This window comes from Mauremys mutica, chromosome 3 (genome assembly GCF_020497125.1).
Source record: "Mauremys mutica isolate MM-2020 ecotype Southern chromosome 3, ASM2049712v1, whole genome shotgun sequence".
NCBI classification, from domain to species: domain Eukaryota; kingdom Metazoa; phylum Chordata; order Testudines; family Geoemydidae; genus Mauremys; species Mauremys mutica.
Window position 1 is genome coordinate 80,858,708 of NC_059074.1, and position 21,335 is coordinate 80,880,042.

At 39.4% G+C, this 21,335-nt stretch overlaps 1 protein-coding gene across 1 annotated transcript in view; it reads right to left on the minus strand.

The window, feature by feature from the left end:
• LOC123366133 (blood vessel epicardial substance-like) overlaps window positions 1-21,335 on the minus strand; it is a 133,732-nt gene that overhangs the window by 69,247 nt on the left and 43,150 nt on the right. The window contains 3 exon segments of the mRNA XM_045009268.1: window positions 3,661-3,819; window positions 4,514-4,622; window positions 6,329-7,062. Of these exon segments, the coding sequence (XP_044865203.1) occupies window positions 3,661-3,819; window positions 4,514-4,622; window positions 6,329-6,819 (759 nt within the window). The 5' untranslated portion in view covers window positions 6,820-7,062.

Genomic DNA, 21,335 nt, shown 5'->3' on the forward strand with positions numbered 1-21,335 from the left:
ATTAATCTATTTTTACACCCCCAAGTTCAGTGTAGTTTTTTTTCTTCATGTTATGTACCTAAATAATTGAGAATGGTTTTTAACAACAGATGGTCTTGCAAGACCAGTTCACACCAGTGGCAAAATACTTTATTGTAATTTTTCATGTTGGTTGAGAATATAACGGTAGGCAATGCATTGTGTCACAATAATTTCATATTATCAAACTTTTTTCTAGAAAGTGGTATCAACATCATTTCATAATTGCAAGAGTACATAGCTTCATCGGAGTGGTAAGTCTATAGCATTATTATTCTTGCTCATTTCCCATTTTTCTTCAAAACAGGCTGAATCTTGTGTGCTGTGTACCATAATCTACTCCATGATCAAGTCATCTTTGATCAGATTGAGCCACAGTTTCTGTTTTGGTCCAAGGAAAATAATTTTTGATTAGAAGTTGCACCATGTATTATAATAAATAGAGCTAAGTTCTCCCTGGTTGTCACCCCAGGCAGTGGAGGAGAATGTAACCCTTGCTTTTTACACAAGACTAAATTCTGCCACCCATACTAGGGGAACTCCTGAGAATGCTAGTAGTGCAAATACCATTTTCTCTCTTTGAGCTGAATTCTTCCTGGGGCACAGTTATCTTGCTGGTTGGTGGCATGAAATTTGCAATTCAGAAGGGGGATTCCTGCCTGACATGTTCAAAAATGCTGGAAGCACTAATCAGTTGATAGACTGATGCACAGATGAAAGGGCAAACAGCTGCTTTTAAAACAGTGACATCGTGCCAGATTCTACCCCCCTTACTTATAATAGTACCCAACTCCATCAATAGCCCCATTCAAGACACTGCATCTCTCCAAAGAGCGAGGTGCTACTCAAGCAGAGTCACTACAGTCCAAGTAAGGGATTCACAATATGGACCTCTGTGCTTCACAGAGCAGCATTGACTTGATTACCCTGTCACTTAAACCAGTTAGACCTCACTGATGAATGACATTATTCCTGATTTACACAGTGGGGTGAGACTAGAATCAGGCCCAAAGTCTGTATCTGTCTCTCTGTACATACTCACACTGACAGTTAGGACCCTACCAAATTCAAAGTCAACTTTGGTCAATTTCATGGTCACAGAATTATAAAGGGGAGTTTTGTCATTGACTTCAAAGTGGACCAGAATTTTACACCATATATCTGATAGTACAAGCAAGGGAAATTAGTACTAGTAAGTTTTGTAAAACTATTATTTAAAATTAGCTTTCTTTAAAAAAAAGTCAGGATGTCTTGATTTTAATGTCTAACAGAGCAATAAATCAACGCTTTGTCAATGTCTGTCAGAGCTAGAATACTAGCTTTCTAATGGCATTTCTAGTCCTAGGGGTTCATAAAATATTGTAAAACCTTGTTGGTCCAAAATAAATTATATAGCAAAGGACATGTTCAATCCTGGGTTTTTATCTATGTCAGATTTGGTGAGGAAAAAATAATTTTGGGGTACCGTTAAAAATAGAAAAAGATGCTGAAAGTTTATCTGAAGAGTGAGATATTTGATAATTGTAGGTGAGATGGTTGAGTTGGCAGAACACAAGTGAGAAGTCAACAGAGCAATAAGAGAACCCAATTATATGGAGGTGCAAGCCACCTCCCGCCAAATGGTGTACAGCCTCAGCTCCAAAATTAAGTTAGGGACTCAGCATCTTTCAGTTAATTAAATGGCTGCAGGTATTGCCACAGGGTTACAGAAACAAAGTCATTTTCTGGACATTGTGATATCATGTGGTATAACATAGGGACTACATAATAAAGAGGTTTTTAGTAGCATGAATTTGGGATTACCCCATTATACACGAGTAGCTCTGCAATATCACATGGCACCACTACGTATCTATCTCCCTAGAAAATGGACAAAGCTAAAAGCAGAATGTGTTCTTGCATTGTACAATACTACTTTTATTTGTATTGAGTGATGTACAATATATAAGTTTTTCATCACTTGTAATAACTTTGTTAAAATACATGGATTTATTTGGTTTGTTCTGTAAAGCCACTCTTACTGAAAACCACTTGACTCAGGCTCCAGGATGAATGTGTTTTTGAAAGAGTTTTCCCTCTTACACAGTAAGATTACCTTCAAGGAAGAGACTGTGGCAACTGCTTTAAACCTCCACCAATGACTCATAAGATCTAGTTTAAAAAAAAAAAAGGCAGGCACTAACTTTTCCTCCCAAACCCTAGAGCAATTTTTAAGTTTTAAATATTAAAAAGGCAATCTACCTTGATATGTATCAAGCATTAATATTGTCTCATAAAATAGTAATGGTTCTCCCTTTTTGATTACAGGCATGCATCAAGCATAGAGCAAGGAAGTAAGTTAGGAAAGACATTCAAACACCTCTTCCCCAAAGGCACAATGACCTCAAGATCAATTGGAAAAGGTATAAAACTAGCTTTCTTCAACCAAATGTTGATCTTGAATCCCCATAAACTATTAAAGACACCCACACTAGGGAGAGGATGTATTTTAAATTAAAACGTTTATAGGCACCGAGAAGTGACTTTGCAAGCTAAACAGGAGTACTTCACTACTAAGAATACTTTGCTGTTTTATGTTGGTAGCCCCACATATTTACTGATTTGTGTCGCTTTATGACAAACCTCACTGAAAGGGTTTCTGTAAAATATGGACTTAAGTGTGTTAGTGATTGATTGATGTACAGTATTTATTGTACATTATGATTGGCACTTACACCTTTGAAGTCTAGGTACTGTAGTATCACATTCTATTAAAAGCACTACACAACCTTTTTCCTATTATATATTTTGCTGCAATTACATTGATCGCTTTACCTTTTTTCATGTCGGCAATTACACTAGTGTTTTTTGTTTCCGTGTAATGCCTCTTTCCTATAGCCTGAGAGAAATCAACTGTTCATGCACTGAATTAAAAAAAAAAAGTCTTACTGTGCATTTCACATTGTCATTTCCCTTTTTTAAAAAAGAAAAACAAGACAATCTGAGTTAAAAAAAATTTAAAACGTAATCTCTAAGATTCTGATGGTTAAAAAAAAGATCAGGTTCACATATTGTAATTCTGAATGTAACAAGCAACTCAAAATAAGATAAGATAACTTGCTTTTGTCATTTCACTATGATGAAATGGATTCCATAATTCATTATGACAAGCAAGTTGGAATAAATATGATCAAGAGCGCTATGCAAATATCTTAAAAAAACAAACAAACCCACAGAAGGCACCACAATTACAATAAAGCTTCATCCCATCATGATTCATTTTCCCCCCTAAAAGTAATAAGACCAACAAAAGAAATTAATCATAATGCATAATTAGTCGAGATGTACAAGCCAACCAGCTGGCTCTGCAGGGAGAAAAGGGAGGCAAGCTATTTTAACTAAAGTAAATGGCACTTCCAATCAAGTTTGGCTTTACTAGGTATTGTTCAGCTTGATTTTCCTGTTATTAACTTGTATTTCCCTATTTTATTTAGCATATCTTTTTGTTTGTTATTTTTTAGAAGAGTCACAGTTTGCAGTGTTAGTGAACTTTTGTCTTGAATTGCTCACAAGTTGTTCTGCAGGTTGCACTTTGGGTGTCCCTGGTACTGCCACTTGGTAGAAGTTTGGTAACCGGATGTCGTATCGAAGTCCTTTCCCTACGTGCACTCTGTCATTCAAGGCATATAGTTTATCAGCAATGTCACTCCCAATTAAAATTGAAAACAGACGTGAGATGAAACGGTGTTTAGCAAACAGCAAATACAGTTTCTTTCTCCTCCAAGCCACATATCGACAGTCCGTCTCTGCTGTAAGAGTTACCTGAAAATGAGATTAAAAATAGCTAAATTCCAGTGTGCTGATGTTGACTATACAATTGTATAAAGGGCTCAGGTCTGTTCTTCTTACTCAGAAGAAACTCCCATGGGCTTCAACAGGAAATGTGCACAAGTAAAAACTGCAGAATCAGGCTTTTATGACAATTGACCACAGAAATCCTACAAATAGTCCTCTGAAAGTGCCACTAGTGCTCCTTGGATTGCTGCCTGTGCATGTGCCTTATTCTTTCTGCTCTGTATATACAACAGTTTAAGTTAACTGAGCTATGTCAATTTAAGCCAGCTGAGAATATGACCCAAGACTCATTGCAGATAGAAGACAGGTGAGGAAGAAGACCAAGAATTTCTAGTTTCCTTGGATCCAGAAGTTCTCTAGGTGTAAGCCCAGACGAAATGTAAAAAGACCGTTACATAATACAAAGGCAGTCTATTTCTGAAATACCAAATAGGGTCATTTTTTCTAAGCAATCATATTTTGCAGCAACAATATAAAACTAAATAAAAATAAAATACCAACAGAATACAGACATAACCAATCAACTGAGTAACCAGACCTCCCTCCCCTATATGCCCAAGTCTGGCATTTTCAATAACAAAAATAATACAGTACATTAATTTCTAAAGTGATTAACTATGCAACAGTTTAAAGAAGTACACAAAAACCCTTCATGTTTTACCTGGAAAATACCCTCTTCTGTGGGTCTTAGGGAATCCCATTCAGGGGAATCCAGAAATTGAAGGGGGAAAATATAATGCAGAAACTCTCCATCAACGGTCACTCTGATCCTACCAAAATACAGTGGATATGTCAATATTGCACTCATAAAAGTAGACAGAATAGTAAGTTATTTCTAATATTAAACAGCAGCTGGATGTGAGGTACTTTAATAGTCAGTATAGGGTGCTGAGGTCAGTGAGGTCTATGCTTATTTGTTCATTACTGTTTTCTTTAAGTTTTTATATACAGTTGGAACAAGCACACACAAAACAGCAAGCAAGCAACTAAGGTTCAAATCTTATAGTCCTTAGTCAAGGCAAGATCATTCTATAGGTGACTGGCATGTGGAAGGGCTGAATGTTAGGCATACGGTGGCCTGATATGGCGGATATACATAGAGATGGTGAAAAAGTATGATTCACCTTCTTCTTCTTCTAAGACCAATAGAACCCAGAATTACTTGTTATTTTGTGGTTCTGCTTTTTAGAGGGCTGAGGTGAGAGGGAGGCATGGTAGCTGGGGAGACATCCCTCATGTAACATATATGGTTTTCCCATGCAAGGTAATGCTGTTTCAGGAGCTGTGACTGAGGCCAAGGGAATAGCATGGAGACATTGGGTCTCTGTATGAATGGCCTAGCCCTCCACAGACCAAGATTTTCATGAGTTAAAAAATGATCTAGGACTCAACTGCACCTTGTATGCCACTCTGAGGGCTACTCAGCAGGGCCGCCTAGAGGATTCAGGGGGCCTGGGGTCTTCGGCGGCGGGGGGCCCCCGCTGCCGAATTGCCGCCGAAGACCCGGCACTTCGGCGGCGGGTCCCGGGGCGGAAGGACCCCCCGCCACTAAATTGCCACCGAAGACCTGGAGCAGAAGAAGCTCCAGGGGCCCAGGCCCCGCAAGAGTTTTCTGGGGCCACCGGAGCGAGTGAAGGACTCCGCTCCAGGGGCCCCGAAAAACTCTCATGGAGCCCCCTGCGGGGCCCGGAGCAAATTGCCCCACTTGGCCCCCCCCCCAGGCGGCCCTGCTACTCAGGACAGGGCTTAATGCTCTCATCTCCCATGCTCAGGGGGGTGCAAGTCTTTTGTCTCACCCCAGGAAGAAGTGTAACATGCATTTCCCTGCATATTTGGCCAATGTGGAGGGATGGACACGAGTGCTAGCTATGCTGCAGGAGTAATGTGGACACTAGCAGGGACTGTGGTTGTGCCCAGCTGTCGTGGAGGGAGGCTGTTTGTTTCTTATGCCTTTTCCACTCCTTGGACACCCATGAAGCACGCAGGTACAATCTAGGATATAATGTAGCGATACGCTATTAAAACAAACATAGCATTCACTGCTATACGGTGTAGCACAATTTTGTTTTCCATATTAGACAGGTTATACTAATAGAGAACACTTCTAAAGTATTCTTATGTTATTAAAACAATAGATGGGTAACAAATACAGTGTACACATTGATGAATGCACTCATGCTCCCTTTACTTGAATTTCTTAAGGAAAAAATGCAAGTGGTATAATACAATGGTCTGGAAAAAATATTAGTCTCCTTGTTCTTTAAGCTGTTATGGCTTTTGTGCTCAAAGTGTTCTCATGCTGGAGACTTCCTGGACATGTTTACAATTTTTAAACTGTCAGCCTATTTAATCTCTGGTACTTGAATTAAATGTGAGCAAACAATATACAAATAAGGAATTACTGTTTACTTTTATATTTGGAAGGATGAAAAAAAAAACCCACCCTGTAAATAGATAAGAACAAACTGATACAAACCTTCCAGACACAAGCATAGAGAGTTTATCAATAGGTGTTTTGCCTTGCATAGCATAACAATGCTCCTTCTCCAAAGTAATCACTTCTGCATCACAACACAAGACAATCTTCCTAAAAACAGTCAAGGAGATTCCCAGAGGCTGAAAAAGAGAACTGTAGAGTTCCTGGAATTCTTTTTCAAAGGAAACACTCCGAACTTGGTAGGTAACATAAATAAATTGTATGAAGCATATCACAAAGAGGACAAAATTCCAGGAGAAGATATCAGCAGCACATATATCCAGCCAAGCCCATATAGAAGAGCAGAGAAAACCCAATCCAAGCAAACTGAAGACGTACATTAGCCCAAAGAATCCACTTCCTCCCATGAAGCCAACAACAAATAGAATACTAGCTAGATGGTATATTGATCCCTCTGGCTCTTGCTTCCAGGCTACACAGGTAGGATGTGCATATATCAAGCTCTCCCAAAAACTTTCATTTTCTCCCATGGCTGAAATAATTATTTGGTTCAGTTTAAGTTCTCTCTGCCTTCTAAAACTTTATTTATATAGGTACAGATAGAGGGGTCCATTGCTTTTCCATCTTTCTAGCCATTGGTAACTGATCACCATAATCCCAGGCTCTTCTATTTTAAGCATCTAGGAAGTTAGTGTTCTCAGAAGTCCATGTTCCTTCTCACCGGCTCATGTATCCTTCCAGTTTGGTTGGATCCATAACATGATCTGATCTGGCTAAGTGAAGAAAAGAGAGGAGCATTTATACAAACATTTGCATAAGTTAGCTCAGACAAGATTTGCCAGAGATGGGCACTATGTTCACCTAATCTGACTTCTTACATAATACAAGTCATAGAATTTCACCAAGTGGCTCCAGCATCAAGCTCATCATAACTTCAGGCTTAAAGACTTCAGGTGAGGGGGAAGTCCACCCTACATATCTTATTCTAATGGTTAATTACTCTCACTGTTAAAAATTTGCACACCTTATTTCTAGCCAAAAATAAATAAATAAAAAATAAAAATCTTTCCTTGTCTTAGATATCTTTCTTAATAACATATTGTCAGTAGGTCTGTCAAGCGATTAAAAATGTATTGTGATTAATCGCAGTGTTAAACAATAATAGAATACCATTTATTTAAACATTTTTGGATGTTTTCTACATTTTCAGATATATTGATTTCAATTACAACATAGAATACAAAGTGTACAGTGTTCACTTTATATTTACTTTTTATTACAAATGTTTGCACTGTAAAAAACAAAAGAAATAGTATTTTTCAATTCACCTTCTTTGCATTTTGTCTGCAGTCAAAGTGTTCTTAAAATGAACAACATGTGCTGGGTCATCACCCAAGACTGCTGTAACATGGAATATATGGCAGAATGCAAGTAAAACAGAACAGGGGACAGACAATTCTCCCTCAAGGAGTTGTCACAAATTTAATTAACACTTTTTTAAACGAGTGTCATCAGCATGGAAGCATGTCCTCTGCAATGGTGGCCGAAGCATGAAGCGGCATATGAATGTTTAGCATATCTGGCACATAAATACTTTGCAATGCCAGCTACAAAAGTGCCATGCAAATACCTGTTCTCACTTTCTGGTGACATTGTAAATAAGAAGAGGGCAGCATTATCTCCTGTAAATGTAAACAAACTTGTTTGTCTTAGCAACTGACTGAACAAGAAGTAGGACTGAGTGGACTTCTTGTGGGATAGTGATTGGGGTGTGGGATAGTGACTGGGGTGTGCTATAGACCGCCGGGATCTAGCTTGGAGACGGATAGAGAGCTCTTTAATGTTTTTAAGGAGGTAAATACTAATAGGAACTGCTTGATCATGGGGGACTTTAACTTCCTGGATATAGATTGGAAAACAAATGCTAGTAATAATAATAGGGCTCAGCTTTTCCTAGACGTGATAGCTGATGAATTCCTTCATCAAGTGGTTGCTGAACCGACGAGGGGGGATGCCATTTTAGATCTGATTTTGGTGAGTAACGAGGACCTTGTTGAGGAAATAGTTGTAGGGGACAACCTTGGCTCGAGTGATCATGAGCTAATTCGTTTCAAAATAAATGAGAGGATAATCAATATTGCATCTGAGACTAGGGTTTACAATTTCAAAAGGGCTAACTTTACTAAATTAAGGCGACTAGTTAGGGAAGTGGACTGGACTAACATATTTAGGGATCTAAAGGCAGATGACGCCTGGGGTTACTTCAGGTTGAAGTTGCAGGAGTTGTCAGAGGCATGTATCCCGAGAAAGGGAAAACGGCTCGTAGGTAGCAGTTTTAGACCGAGCTGGATGAGCAAGCGTCTTAGAGGGGTCATTAAGAAAAAACAGAAAGCGTACCAGGAGTGGAAAATGGGAGGGATCAGCAAAGAAACCTACCTTATTGAGGTCAGGGGATGTAGGGAAGCAGTGAGAAAGGCAAAGCGACGGGTGGAGATGGACCTAGCGAAGGGGATTAAAACCAATAGCAAAAGGTTTTTTAGCCATATAAATAGGAAGAAAACCAAGAAAGAAGAAGTGGGACCGCTTAAAACTTTAAACGGAGTGGAGATTAGGGATAATCTTGGAATGGCACAATATCTGAACGAATATTTTGCCTCGGTCTTTAATGAGGCTAATGAAGGGCTAAGGAATAGTGATAGAGGGACCGATGGGAATGAAGATATGGGGGTAGACATTACGGTATCTGAAGTAGAAGCCAAACTTGAACAGCTTAATGGAAGTAAATCGGGGGGGCCCGGATAATCTTCATCCTAGAATATTAAGGGAATTGGCGAGTGATATTGCTAGCCCGTTAGCAATGATTTTTAATAAATCCCTAAATTCGGGGATTGTACCATTTGATTGGAGATTAGCTAATGTAGTTCCTATATTCAAGAAGGGGAAAAAAAGTGACCCGGGTAACTACAGGCCAGTTAGTTTAACATCTGTAGTATGCAAAATCATGGAAAAAATTTTAAAAGAGAGTGGTTACGGAGCATGAGGCCGATGGCAACTGGGATAGATTACAGCATGGATTTACGAAAGGTAGATCGTGCCAAACCAACCTGATCTCCTTCTTTGAGAAAGTAACAGATTTTTTAGACAAGGGAAATGCGGTGGATCTAATATATCTGGATTTCAGTAAGGCGTTTGATACGGTACTGCATGAGGAATTACTGGTTAAATTGGAAAAGATGGGGATCGAAATGAAAATCCAGAGGTGGATAAGGAGCTGGTTAAAGGGGAGACTGCAAAGGGTAGTATTGAAGGGGGAACTGTCGGGTTGGAGGGGGGTTACCAGTGGAGTTCAAGGTTCGGTTTTGGGTCCGATTTTATTCAATCTATTTATTGCTGACCTGGGAACCAAGAGTAGGAGTGGGCTGATAAAGTTTGCGGATGACACCAAGTTGGGAGGTATTGCCAACTCGGAAAAGGATCGGGATATCCTCCAGGGAGATTTGGATGACCTCGTAAACTGGAGTATTAGTAACAGGATGAAATTCAATAGTGAGAAGTGTAAGGTTATGCATTTAGGGATGACTAATAAGAATTTTAGTTATAAGCTAGGGACGCACCAGTTGGAAGTAACAGAGGAGGAAAAGGACCTAGGAGTCCTGGTTGATCGTAGGATGACTATGAGTAGGCAATGTGATGTGGGCGTTAAAAAAGCTAATGCGGTCTTGGGATGCATTAAGCGAGGTATTTCTAGTAGGGATAAGGAGGTGCTAGTCCCGTTATATAAGGTGTTGGTGAGACCTCATTTGGAGTAGTGTGTGCAGTTTTGGTCTCCCATGTTTAAGAAGGATGAATTCAAACTGGAACGGGTACAAAGAAGGGCCACTAGAATGATCCGAGGAATGGAAGGCCTGTCGTATGAAAGGAGACTTGAGGAGCTCGGTTTGTTTTCCTTAACCAAAAGAAGGATAAGAGGAGATATGATTGCACTCTTTAAATATATCAGAGGGATAAATACCAGGGAAGGAGAGGAATTATTTCAGCTCAGTGCTAATGTGGACACGAGGACAAACAGATATAAATTGTCAGTCAGGAAATTTAGGCTTGAAATTAGACGAAGGTTTCTAACCATCAGGGGAGTGGAACAGCCTACCGAGGGAAATAGTGGGGGCGAAGGACCTCCATGACTTTAAGATTAAGCTAGATAAGTTTATGGAGGAGATGGTATGATAGGATAACGGGCTTAGTCAATAGGTCAATTAAGTGCCACACTGGTAAATAGTACAATGGGTCAATGATATGATATTCTTAACCTTTTTCCAGAGGGTATGGCTGGAGAGTCTTGCCCACATGCTCGGGGTTCAGCTGACCGCCATATTTGGGGTCGGGAAGGAATTTTCCTCCAGGGTAGATTGGCAGTGGCCCTGGAGGTTTTTCGCCTTCCTCCGAAGCATGGGGCAGGGGTCGCTTGCTAAAGGAGTGGGTGGATCGGCTTATGTGGCCTGCATCTTGCAGGAGGTCAGACTAGATGATCATAATGGTCCCTTCTGATCTTGAATTCTATGATTCTATGACTTGTAGGCTCTGAAATTTTACATTGTTTTGTTTTTGAGTGCAGTTATGTTAAAAAAAAAAATCTACATTTGTAAGTTGCACTTTCACAACAAAGATTGCACTACAGTACAGTGGATGAGGTGAATTAAAAATATTTTTATCTCTTTTACTGTGCAAATATTTGTAATACAAATATACACTGATTTCAATTACCACACAATACAATATATATGAAAACGTAAAAAAACATCCAAAATATTTAATAAATTTCAATTGGTATTCTATTGTTTAACGGTACAATTAAAACTGAGATTAATCACAATTAATTTTTTTAATTGCGATTAATTTTTTTGAGTTAATTGTGAGTTAGCTGTGATTAATTGTCAGCCCTAATTGTCAGATTTTCAGCAATAGTCCTTTTAGGGCACTGAAGGAATGACAAGTTTGGCATGAAAGATAAGATCGGATTGATTCCTTACTCAAATTAATAAGAGATTGTGTGTGGTGGGGGTTATTTTATAGCTATGTCAATAGCCTTATTAATTATATGCCAACAATCAAGAACACTGCTTATTAATTTTTTGAACTATGGACCATGTATAAACAAAAAAGTCAAAAGAAAATTTAAGGAGCAAAATTCAATATTGTAAGGGTGATATCAGTGCAATACAAGTTTCATTAACACCAAAATAGGAGGAAGTAACAAAATATTCTTGTTAATATTTTAATAGGATAATCAGTTGGAGTTGAATTTCAATTCAAATTTCCAAGTGTGTTCTATGTATCTATGGCCTCCCATCACTGTAGTACTAGTAATCCTCCAAGTATTAACAAAAAGAAATAAGAACAAAACTCCCCCAGTCTGTTGGAGCAATAGCTTGATTAATTTGTATTTTGGGGGATTTTGTTTACAAAGTATGAGAGAGGAGAACTGATTGAGAGAAAGCTAAGAAAAACAAATGAGTTTTACATTTAACCATGAGATCTGGGGGTCACTCCTATCTTTTGAGGGCATGGTTCCACAGGCTAGGTCCAGCTCCTGTGAAAGCTGTCTCTTGCTCTCATGAGCCTCCCTCTGTTGACTGGCAGTTTCATTGTTCCAACTGAATATAGCTGCCCTGGGAAGTCATGTTTGCAGAGTGACAGGCAATCTCTTGGATAGACAGAGCCAATCCAATGGAGGGCTTTGAAGATTAGGGCAGAGATCTAAACAGGACTCTGTATTCTATGGGGAGCCAGTAGAGAGAGTAGAGCACCATAGTGATGCGTTCATATTTAAGAAAATAAAAACACAGTCACCCACATTGATGTTAAACAAGTTTTAACCTATGTGCACCGCATCTTTAGTTGACTTGTCTTAACTTTCTTGAATATTCTCATGTAGACTTGGCCCAATATTATACCACTATGTAAACATTGCTTCACTATGAAACCTGCCCTAAAACATTACTAACTTTACATTATACATAAACATGTAAAATTTCTTTTACTATATGGCCAACAGAAATATGTTCTAGTGTACATTCTGTGTCCCGAGACATCTGAAAGGGCACGTTTAATAAGTGTAACATAATAAACAAATGTGATTTATAAAATGGAGTTGAAAATAGATATTAGGACTTGCATTAGTCATACTATCTGGTATCACTTAACAAATAGTGCTAGTATTTCTACTATTATTCCACCAAAAGCAGAGTATTGATGATAAGTTTGACTTATATTCAAACCCTATCAAATCTCACATATCAAGTAGTAACTTTTTAAATGAAGGCTGCAAATACCAAAAGAAAGGAGCTACCAGTTGGGAAGGCCTCCTCTGTAAACAACATGTGTTGAGGCAGATCAGCTGGAAATGGAACTTGGGGAAGAGGGAATGTCTGTTGGCAGCCAAGTGGATACATCCAAGGAACATGCTAGATCAGTGGTTCTCAAACTTTAATATTTTTCACGGACCACTTGAAAATTGCCTAGGGTCTCGGCGGACCACTTAATGATCTTTCCAAAGGTTGTTTGTACCATTCGCTAACTATTGTAAAGCGCTTTGGATAAAAGCGCTATATTATATATTATAAAAACACAACATTAACTTTTTTTTGTCCTACAAATAAAAGCACACAACTCATATTTTAATATCAGTAGTCTTACCTTTCTAATGCAATGGATGTGCCCTCTCTCCCCCCATTGCGGCAGCCCCTGAGCTGGGGCTGGGAAGGAGGGGGGTCTCCCCCACCACAGCAGCCACACAGCTGGGGCTGGGAACGGGGGGGTGTCTCTCCCCAGCAGCCGCAGCCCTAGAGCTGGGGAAAGTCGCCTCTTTCTCTGGCCGCTGCAGCCCTGCATGTCCCAAATTCCCCCCACCCTCTCTTCTCACTCCACTGTCCCCTCCCACCTACTCCCTCTTCCCCCCCCCCCCCCAGGCCACCACCTCACCTTACATGTGCATCTTCTCCAGGGTCCAGGCACCTTATTAGTGGTGCCATGCCTGCGCAGCTCCACTAATTAGGTGGGTGGCTCTTCATTCTCTTGTGTGCAGCTGCCCAGGCACGCACCTTAGAGGGAACTATCCACGGACCACCTGAATGGAGCTCACGAACCACTGGTGGTTCGCGGACCACAGTTTGAGAACCTCTGCGCTAAATGGCATGATTCTCTGGTGTAGGTAGTTCAACTCTGACATAATCTCACAAAGGTAAATGCTGGTTCATGCCAGAATTAACAACGGGCAGAGAAGGTCTGAATATGCAGCCGGGGGCGTGATCTAAAGCCCACTGAAGTAAATGGAAAGACTCATTCACTTCAATGCGCTCTGGATCATGCCCATAAGCAAGGGAAACAGTAGCAGCATAAGAACTGCTGGTGTAAGAACGGTGGAGCCTTCCAGTTACACGCAAAGTCTTCAAGCATGGTCGGGGGGAGGGGGGAGGAGGAATCTCCAGAGTTTCTCATGGATCTCCAGCCTATTTGTATAATGTAGGACCTATGGCTAGCCACCATCTCTGCCTCACTGAGTGGATGACCCTGCGGAGATACTAGAAATTTTCCCTACCTAGGAAGGGCATGATCTAGCTTTTTTTGTTTGCTTTTTTATTTTTATTTTTTAATTTACAAATAACTTTTCCCAACATGGTGAGGATTGCTTCTTAATATTTGAAATTTTATTGGCACAAACTAGGTCACATGCTTCTGTACTCTCTGAAGTCAGTGGCAAAGCATCTCCTGACTTCAGGGGTGAAGGATCTGACCCTGAATGAGTCAATATGGAACATAAGCGTAGCGCAGGGTGTTCCTTTTTCATCACATGTAAAATGACACTTTTCAGCTATGACATGCAGAAAACCTTTCAAGAATAAGTAAAGCTGCACAGTTTAAGGGTGCCTCTGTATACACCAAGTACAAAGGAACTTGCTCTTATACTACAGGCATGAAAATATAGAAAGAATTTCTCAAAAGCAACCACAAAGAGAACAATATATAACAAAGCTTTAGAGTTATAGCCTACACGTTATAATATACACGATGCTATTTAACACTTTCAGTACTCATTTTGCACATTTTGATTTATTCCCAGGAAAAGCCACTGAATATCTGAGCTCTGTGAGATCACCAGAATTTAAAAACATATTGGCTTCTGTGTCAGATTTTAAAACAAAATATACTTATCCAAAAGGAGCCTAGCATCGGTAGGAAGTGTAAAATCAAAATTAATCAGTGGTGTAATTAAAAGTGAAAAATACCCAACTTTAAATGTCAGTTCCACTGCTGTTTTACTAGGAAAAAGAGAAATCTATTGCAAATACTAGATTTCTTGGGACATCAAATGGAACTGATTTTCCAGGAACCACTGAAGTCAATACTTAGAGGAAGTGCTACTGGTGTGCTGAGTGAGTCCAGCAGTTCAGAAGTACCACCCTTGAAATGACAATTCATAGAGGTGCATGGAATATATCAATAGCATATTTATTAGCTGTTAAGCTTTAATTCCTTTAGTTTACTAAAAAAAGGAACATTAGCTGCAGGATTCCAAGACATGGTTGCTAAAATGATTAAATCTAGAAGAGTTGAGAGAAATATAGTGGGGCAGTACTGATGAGAAGTTTTGGAGGTCTGGCTCTCTCTGAGTACTAAGATCTGCAAGAGTGTGCATGCGTGCGCGTGTGTGGCGAGAGGGAGGGGTAATGATCTTTTTTCCACAGCACACATTTTTTTGTTTAATTAAAAGGGGGGAGCCATGTGGCACTATTGGACCCTAAATCCTGTAGAAGAGATATCCTGGAGCTTTAAGATAAGCTGTTCTCCAAATTCTATTCTCAGTCACACTAGTGTAAATCTTGGAGTCAATGGAGTTACTACAGAAATATAACTAAATGCAGAATTTGGCACTTTGACCACGTGAGTTGATAAGAGCCATGTCTGCTACAAATAAAAATTCTTAAGTTACTTAGATGGAGAGATCATTAGGCACTACAAGTAGGGTCAAAATATAGAATTGTTGAACTCAAAGCAACAGAATTGACAGATGCACATGGCTATTGAGTCTTCTATTTTGAAATTCGTTTGCAGTGCAGTGAGAATGCTGCTAGTCAACCTCAGAACAAAAAATCCTTTAAAATCACTTAAGACAACCTGGTCCTATGTTGTTCTTTACTTTTGATAACACAGCTGTTTCTAGCTTAGTGTCAACGATACCCCATCTACCAATTGTCAAATTAATACAATACCAATTCCTGTGAAGTAAACTGCTGCGTTTTGAATGAGATTGTGGTCAAAATATTATGGGGGACTCTGCCTGTATGATGTAAATAAGATCATAGATCAGTCCTACTACCACTGAGTTCACACAACATGGAGCATTTATTATGTTATGCAACTAAAACTGACACAATGCAGCCTTAGAATTCCAGTGGCCTGGGATAGCCACTACCAGTTAACTCCAAGCTTTTGTAACTCCTGTATTTCAACTCATGTAAACACAGATTGTCTATCTTTTAATGAACCTAAGCCAAAATCTCTATAGTAAAGCAGTACATTGTTAAGACGTAGAACTATATATGGGGATATCAAGATTAATACACAGGGCCAAACACCACAAATCCAGTGTCACTTGTACTACTTCCACTCGATAAAGAAGGTCAGTTCCTGACCTTAAATTTCTTAGTCTTGGAGCTTTACTGAAGTCAAGAGAGTTTCCTCCTATTTCAGTTTGGCTAAAAATGTTTATGAAAATGTTCCACAAAATGACAAGCATTAAAAATACTTCATAACCTTATAAAGCCCTCAATTCATCTCTCTTCTGCATAGTCAATTTACTTCCTATTTATACCAGGGTTTACCAACTTATCAAATGGAATCACAAACTCAACAAAGAGTCCTGTGGCACCTTACAGACTAACAGACATAAGCTTTTGGAGCATAAGCTTTTGTGAGTGAATACCCACTTCGTCAGATGCATGTGGTGGAAATTTCCAGAAGCAGGTATAAATATGCAGGCCAGAATCAGTCTAGAGATAACGTGGTTAGTTCAATCAGGGAGTATGAGGCCCTCTTCTACCACTTGAGGTGTGAACACCAAGGTAGGAGAAACTGCTTTTGTAGCTGGCTAGCCATTCACAGTCTTTGTTTAATCCTGAGCTGATGGTGTCAAATTTGCAAATGAACTGAAGTTCAGCAGTTCCTCTTTGGAGTCTGGTCCTGAAGTTTTTTTGCTGCAGGATGGTTACCTTTAAATCTGCTATTGTGTGTCCAGGGAGGTTGAAGTTTTCTCCTACAGGTTTCTGTATATTGCCATTCCTAATGTCTGACTTGTGTCCATTTATACTTTTACGGAGGGATTGTCCAGTTTGTCCGATGTACATAGCAGAGGGGCAAATGACTGATTCTTGGAGCAGCTAGTCCTGGAACCCATAAGAGGAGAGGCAATTCTTGATTTAGTCTTAAGTGCAGCACAGGATCTGAGGTGACTATAGCTGGACTGCTTGGTAATAGTAACCATAATATAATTAAATTTAAAATCCCTCTGGCAGGGAAAACACCACAGCATCCCAACACTGTAACATTTAATTTTAGAAAGGGGAACGACACAAAAATGAGGATATTAGTTAAAACAGAAATTAAAAGGTACAGTGCCAAAAGTGAAATCCCTGGAAACTTTTTAAAGACACCATAATAGAGGCTCATCTTAAATGTATATCCCTAAATTAAAAAACACAGTAAGACAACCAAAAAAGTGCCACTTTGGCTAAACAACAAAGTAAAAGAAGCAGTGAGACAAAAAGGCATCCTTTAAAAAGTGGAAGTTAAATCCTAGTGAGGAAAATAGAAAGGAACATAAACTCTGACAAATGAAGTGTAAAAATATAATTAAGAAGGCTAAAAAAGAATTTGAAGAACAGGTAGCCAAAGACTCAAAAAGTAATAGCAAACATTTTTTAAGTGCTGTATATACTCAGTCATTAGTCCGTTCGTTTATAAGCCGACTCCCCAAGATGGTTAGGTAAAAATAGCAAAAACTGTATGACCTTTTCATAAGCCGACCCTATTTTTCAGGGATTGGCAAACTTTTGCTCCTGGCCCATTAGGGTAAGCTGCTAGCGAGCCTGAATGTTTTGTTTACTTGGAGCATTCACAGGCATGGAGCCCCTCAGCTCTCAGTGGCCGCAGTTTGCTGTGCGGGAGTTCTGCAGCTCCCATTGGCTGGGAACGGCAAACCACGGCCACTGGGAGCTGAGGGGCTTCATGCCTGTGAACGCTTCAGGTAAACAAAACATCCCGACCTGCCAGCGGCTTACCCTGACAGGCTGGGAGCCAAAGTTTGCCAACTCCTGCTATATTTTAAAAGCTGGCATCACAAGAAATACTCAAAAGTTTTGCTAGAATTATTTTAATGTAATCCAACGAAAAATGTTATAATAACTCAACAAAGATGTATTCACCTTCAAAATTACAGTCAATATTTAAAATCAGTAAATGGATATTTAAAACAAGTAACTTTAGAACAATATGAGACTTTAAAAAGTCTTAAAATCCTTCAAAGTCTGAATCAGTCTCTGATTCACCAAACAGTTCATTAAACTTCGTTTTAGTCACAGCTGCACCTGCATTGTCATCGTAGATGTCAGCATTGTCGTCTTCAGACTCAGATTCCTTCTCATCATCAGCCTCTGTTGTGTCATCATCAAATATGGCATCATCTTCTGACCCATCAAGTGCATTGCTGATACAGCATTTCCCAAATGATTTTTCTACCATTTCCGAGGGAATGGACACCCACGCATCCTTGATCCACTGGGCGACCAGATTGATTTCAGACTTCATAAGATTCCTGCTTTTTGTCAACTTGGCCATGCTTGAGCACATCCATTCAGACCACATTTTGCGTAGCCTGTCTTTAAAGGATTTGTTCAGGCATACATCAAGCGGCTGTAGAACTGAAGTTAAGCCTCCAGGTATTACAGCCAAAGTAGTTTTTATATTTTTGGCCACATTTTTCACCTCATCCGTCTTGTGTGCCCTGAACATGTCCCAAACGAGCATAGCAGGTTTCTTGAAAAGTGCTTCTGGTCTCTTATTCCCACACTTTTTCTAGCCATTCAATAGTCCCACTTTCATCCATCCATCCATCCCTTTTCATGTGCACGTACGATGACACCAACAGGAAATTTAATGTTTTTAGGCAAGGTTTTTCTTTTAAAAAGAACAACAACAGGAGGGAGCTTTGATCCATTTGCCAAACATGATAAAACCACTGCAAAATGGATTTTTTCATGGCCAGTGGTTTTAATTAAAACTGTTTTTTCACCAACACCAGTTATTGTTATGTTGCTCGGGAGATCGAATGTCATTGGTGTTTCGTCCATATTTCCTATTTGTGACAGTTCAAATGAATATTCCTTTTGATATTTTATAATAAACCTTTGGAAAGATTCATTTTTTCTTCCAGATCTCTCGGCAGCTTTTGCGCTATCTTTGTTCGCTGATGAAGACAGAGACCATGACGGGTCATGAACCAAGTACACCAACCCACTGATGCAAAAAACACTGACGGCTTTACTGACTTGTATTTGTCGTCTTTTGACATTTGCAGAGCATGCAGACAAATTCAAGTTCTAGTGACAATGTACCCATTTTGTTGACATTCAACAACCCAATTATTGAGATCTTTCTCCAGCTCAGGAAATGAAGCGCAGCTCGTTGGACATTTTTTCTTGCTTCTTGGCATGTCTTTTAGTGTTGTTTTATTTTTTTTGCCATTCTCTTACTTGCTTCTCCTTGATACAGAATTCATGAATAGAGGCACAATTATTGTTTGCGTCTGTATATTCAACAACTTTAAGTTTGAACGCTGCATGATAAGCAGACCTTTTTATTTCACCCTTGTTCATTTTAAATACTAGTATGAAAATAGATTATTATTGTAGTTATAGATTTTGTAGGTCTTTATATAAGAATGTCACCTGCTTTAAAATCACTGTCAAATTATGATTGTTCTTTGTTTATTTCAAAGCAGCCCTGTAGATTGGCAATGTCTGTGGGGATAACAGGCTATTTCAATTTTATTAGAGATTCCATTGATTCTGCACATTACATTTTCATATTAACTCGAGACTTACGAGGTCCAATGGTAGAAATGCATGAGATCAAATTACACAGTAGTGGATTGACACTACTGCTATAGTACTATTGTTCATCGTATTTTTCTGATTAGCTTATAAGGCATAGCATTTTGTGAAATGCATGGGTCAAATGTCATGCAGATCTGCAGCACTGGGAATGGCAAGCTGCGGCCACGGGGAGCTGAGGGGCTCCATGCCTGCACATGCTCCAAGTAAACAAAACCACAATGTATTAGATATTCAATTCAATGATTCCATAGAGTTTAAAATCACCACATTTTGGCGTAGACCCGTTTACAAGCCAACCCCCGCTCTTTGATGCGTCACTTTTTTACCAAAAATATTCAGCTTATGAACGAGTATATACGGTACATCAGAAGCAGGAAGCCTTCTAACAACCAGCCACTGGACGATCGAGATTCTAAAGGAGCACTCTAGGACAATAAGGCAATTGCGGAGAAACTAAATGAATTCTCTGCATTGGTCTTCACGGCTGAGAATGTGAAGGAAATTCCCAAACCTGAGCCATTCTTTTTAGATGACAAATCTGAGTAACTGTCACAGATTGAGGTGTCATTAGAGGAGGTTTTGGAACAAATCGATAAACTAAACAGTAATAAATCACCAGGACCAGATGGTATTCATCCAAGAGTTCTGAAGGAACTCAAATATGAAATTGCAGAACTACTAACTGTAGTTTGTAACCTATCATTTAAATCAGTTTCTGTACCGAATGACTGGAGGATAGCTAATGTGCTGCCAATTTTTAAAAAGGGCTCCAGAGGTGATCCTGGCAATTACAGGCCAGTAAGCCTGACTTCAGTACCGGGCAAACTCATTAACACTATAGTAAAGAACAAAATTGTCAGACACATAGATGAACATAAATGTATTGGGAAAGAGTCAACTTGGTTTTTGTAAAGGGAAATCATGTCTCGCCAATCTACTAGAATTCTTTGAGGGGGGTCAACAAGCACGTGGACAAGGGGGAGCCAGTGGATATAGCGTACTTAGATTTTCAGAAAGCCTTTGATAAGGTCCCTCACCAAAGGCTCTTAAGCAAAGTAAGCGGTCATGGAAAAAGAGGGAAGGTCCTCTCATGTATTGGTAACTGGTTAAAAGATAGGAAACAAAGAATAGGAATAAATGGTCAGTTTTCAGAATGGAGAAAGGTAAATAGTGGTGTCCCCCAAGGGGCTGTACTGGGCCCAGCCCTATTCAACATATTCATAAATGATCTGGAAAAAGGAGTAAGCAGTGAAGTGACAAAATTTGCAGACGACACAAAACTACTCAAAGTAGTTAAGTCCCAGGCAGACTGCGAAGAGATACAAAATGATCTCTCAAAACCGGGTGACTTGGCAACTAAATGGCAGATGAAATTCAGTGTTGATAAATGAAAAGTAATGCATATTGGAAAACATAATCCCAACTATACGTATGAAATGATGTGGTCTAAATTAGCTGTTGCCACTCAAGAAAGAGATCTTGGAGTCATTGTGGACAGTTCTCTGAAAACATCCATTCAATATGCAGCAGCAGTCAAAAAAAGGGAACAATGTTGGGAATCATTAAGAAAGGGATAGATAATAAGAAAGAAAATACCATATTGCCTCTATATAAATCCATGGTACACCCACATCTTGAATTCTGCATGCAGATGTGGTCACCCCATCTCAAAAAAGATATATAGAACTTGGAAAAGGTTCAGAAAAGGGCAACAAAAATGATTAGGGACATGGAATAGCTGCCATATGAGGAGCGATTAATAAGACCGGGACTTTTCAGCTTGGAAAAGAGACAACTAAGGGGTGATATGATAGAGGTCTATAAAATCATGACTGGTGTGGAGAAAATAAATAAGGAAGTGTTATTTACTCCTTCTCAGA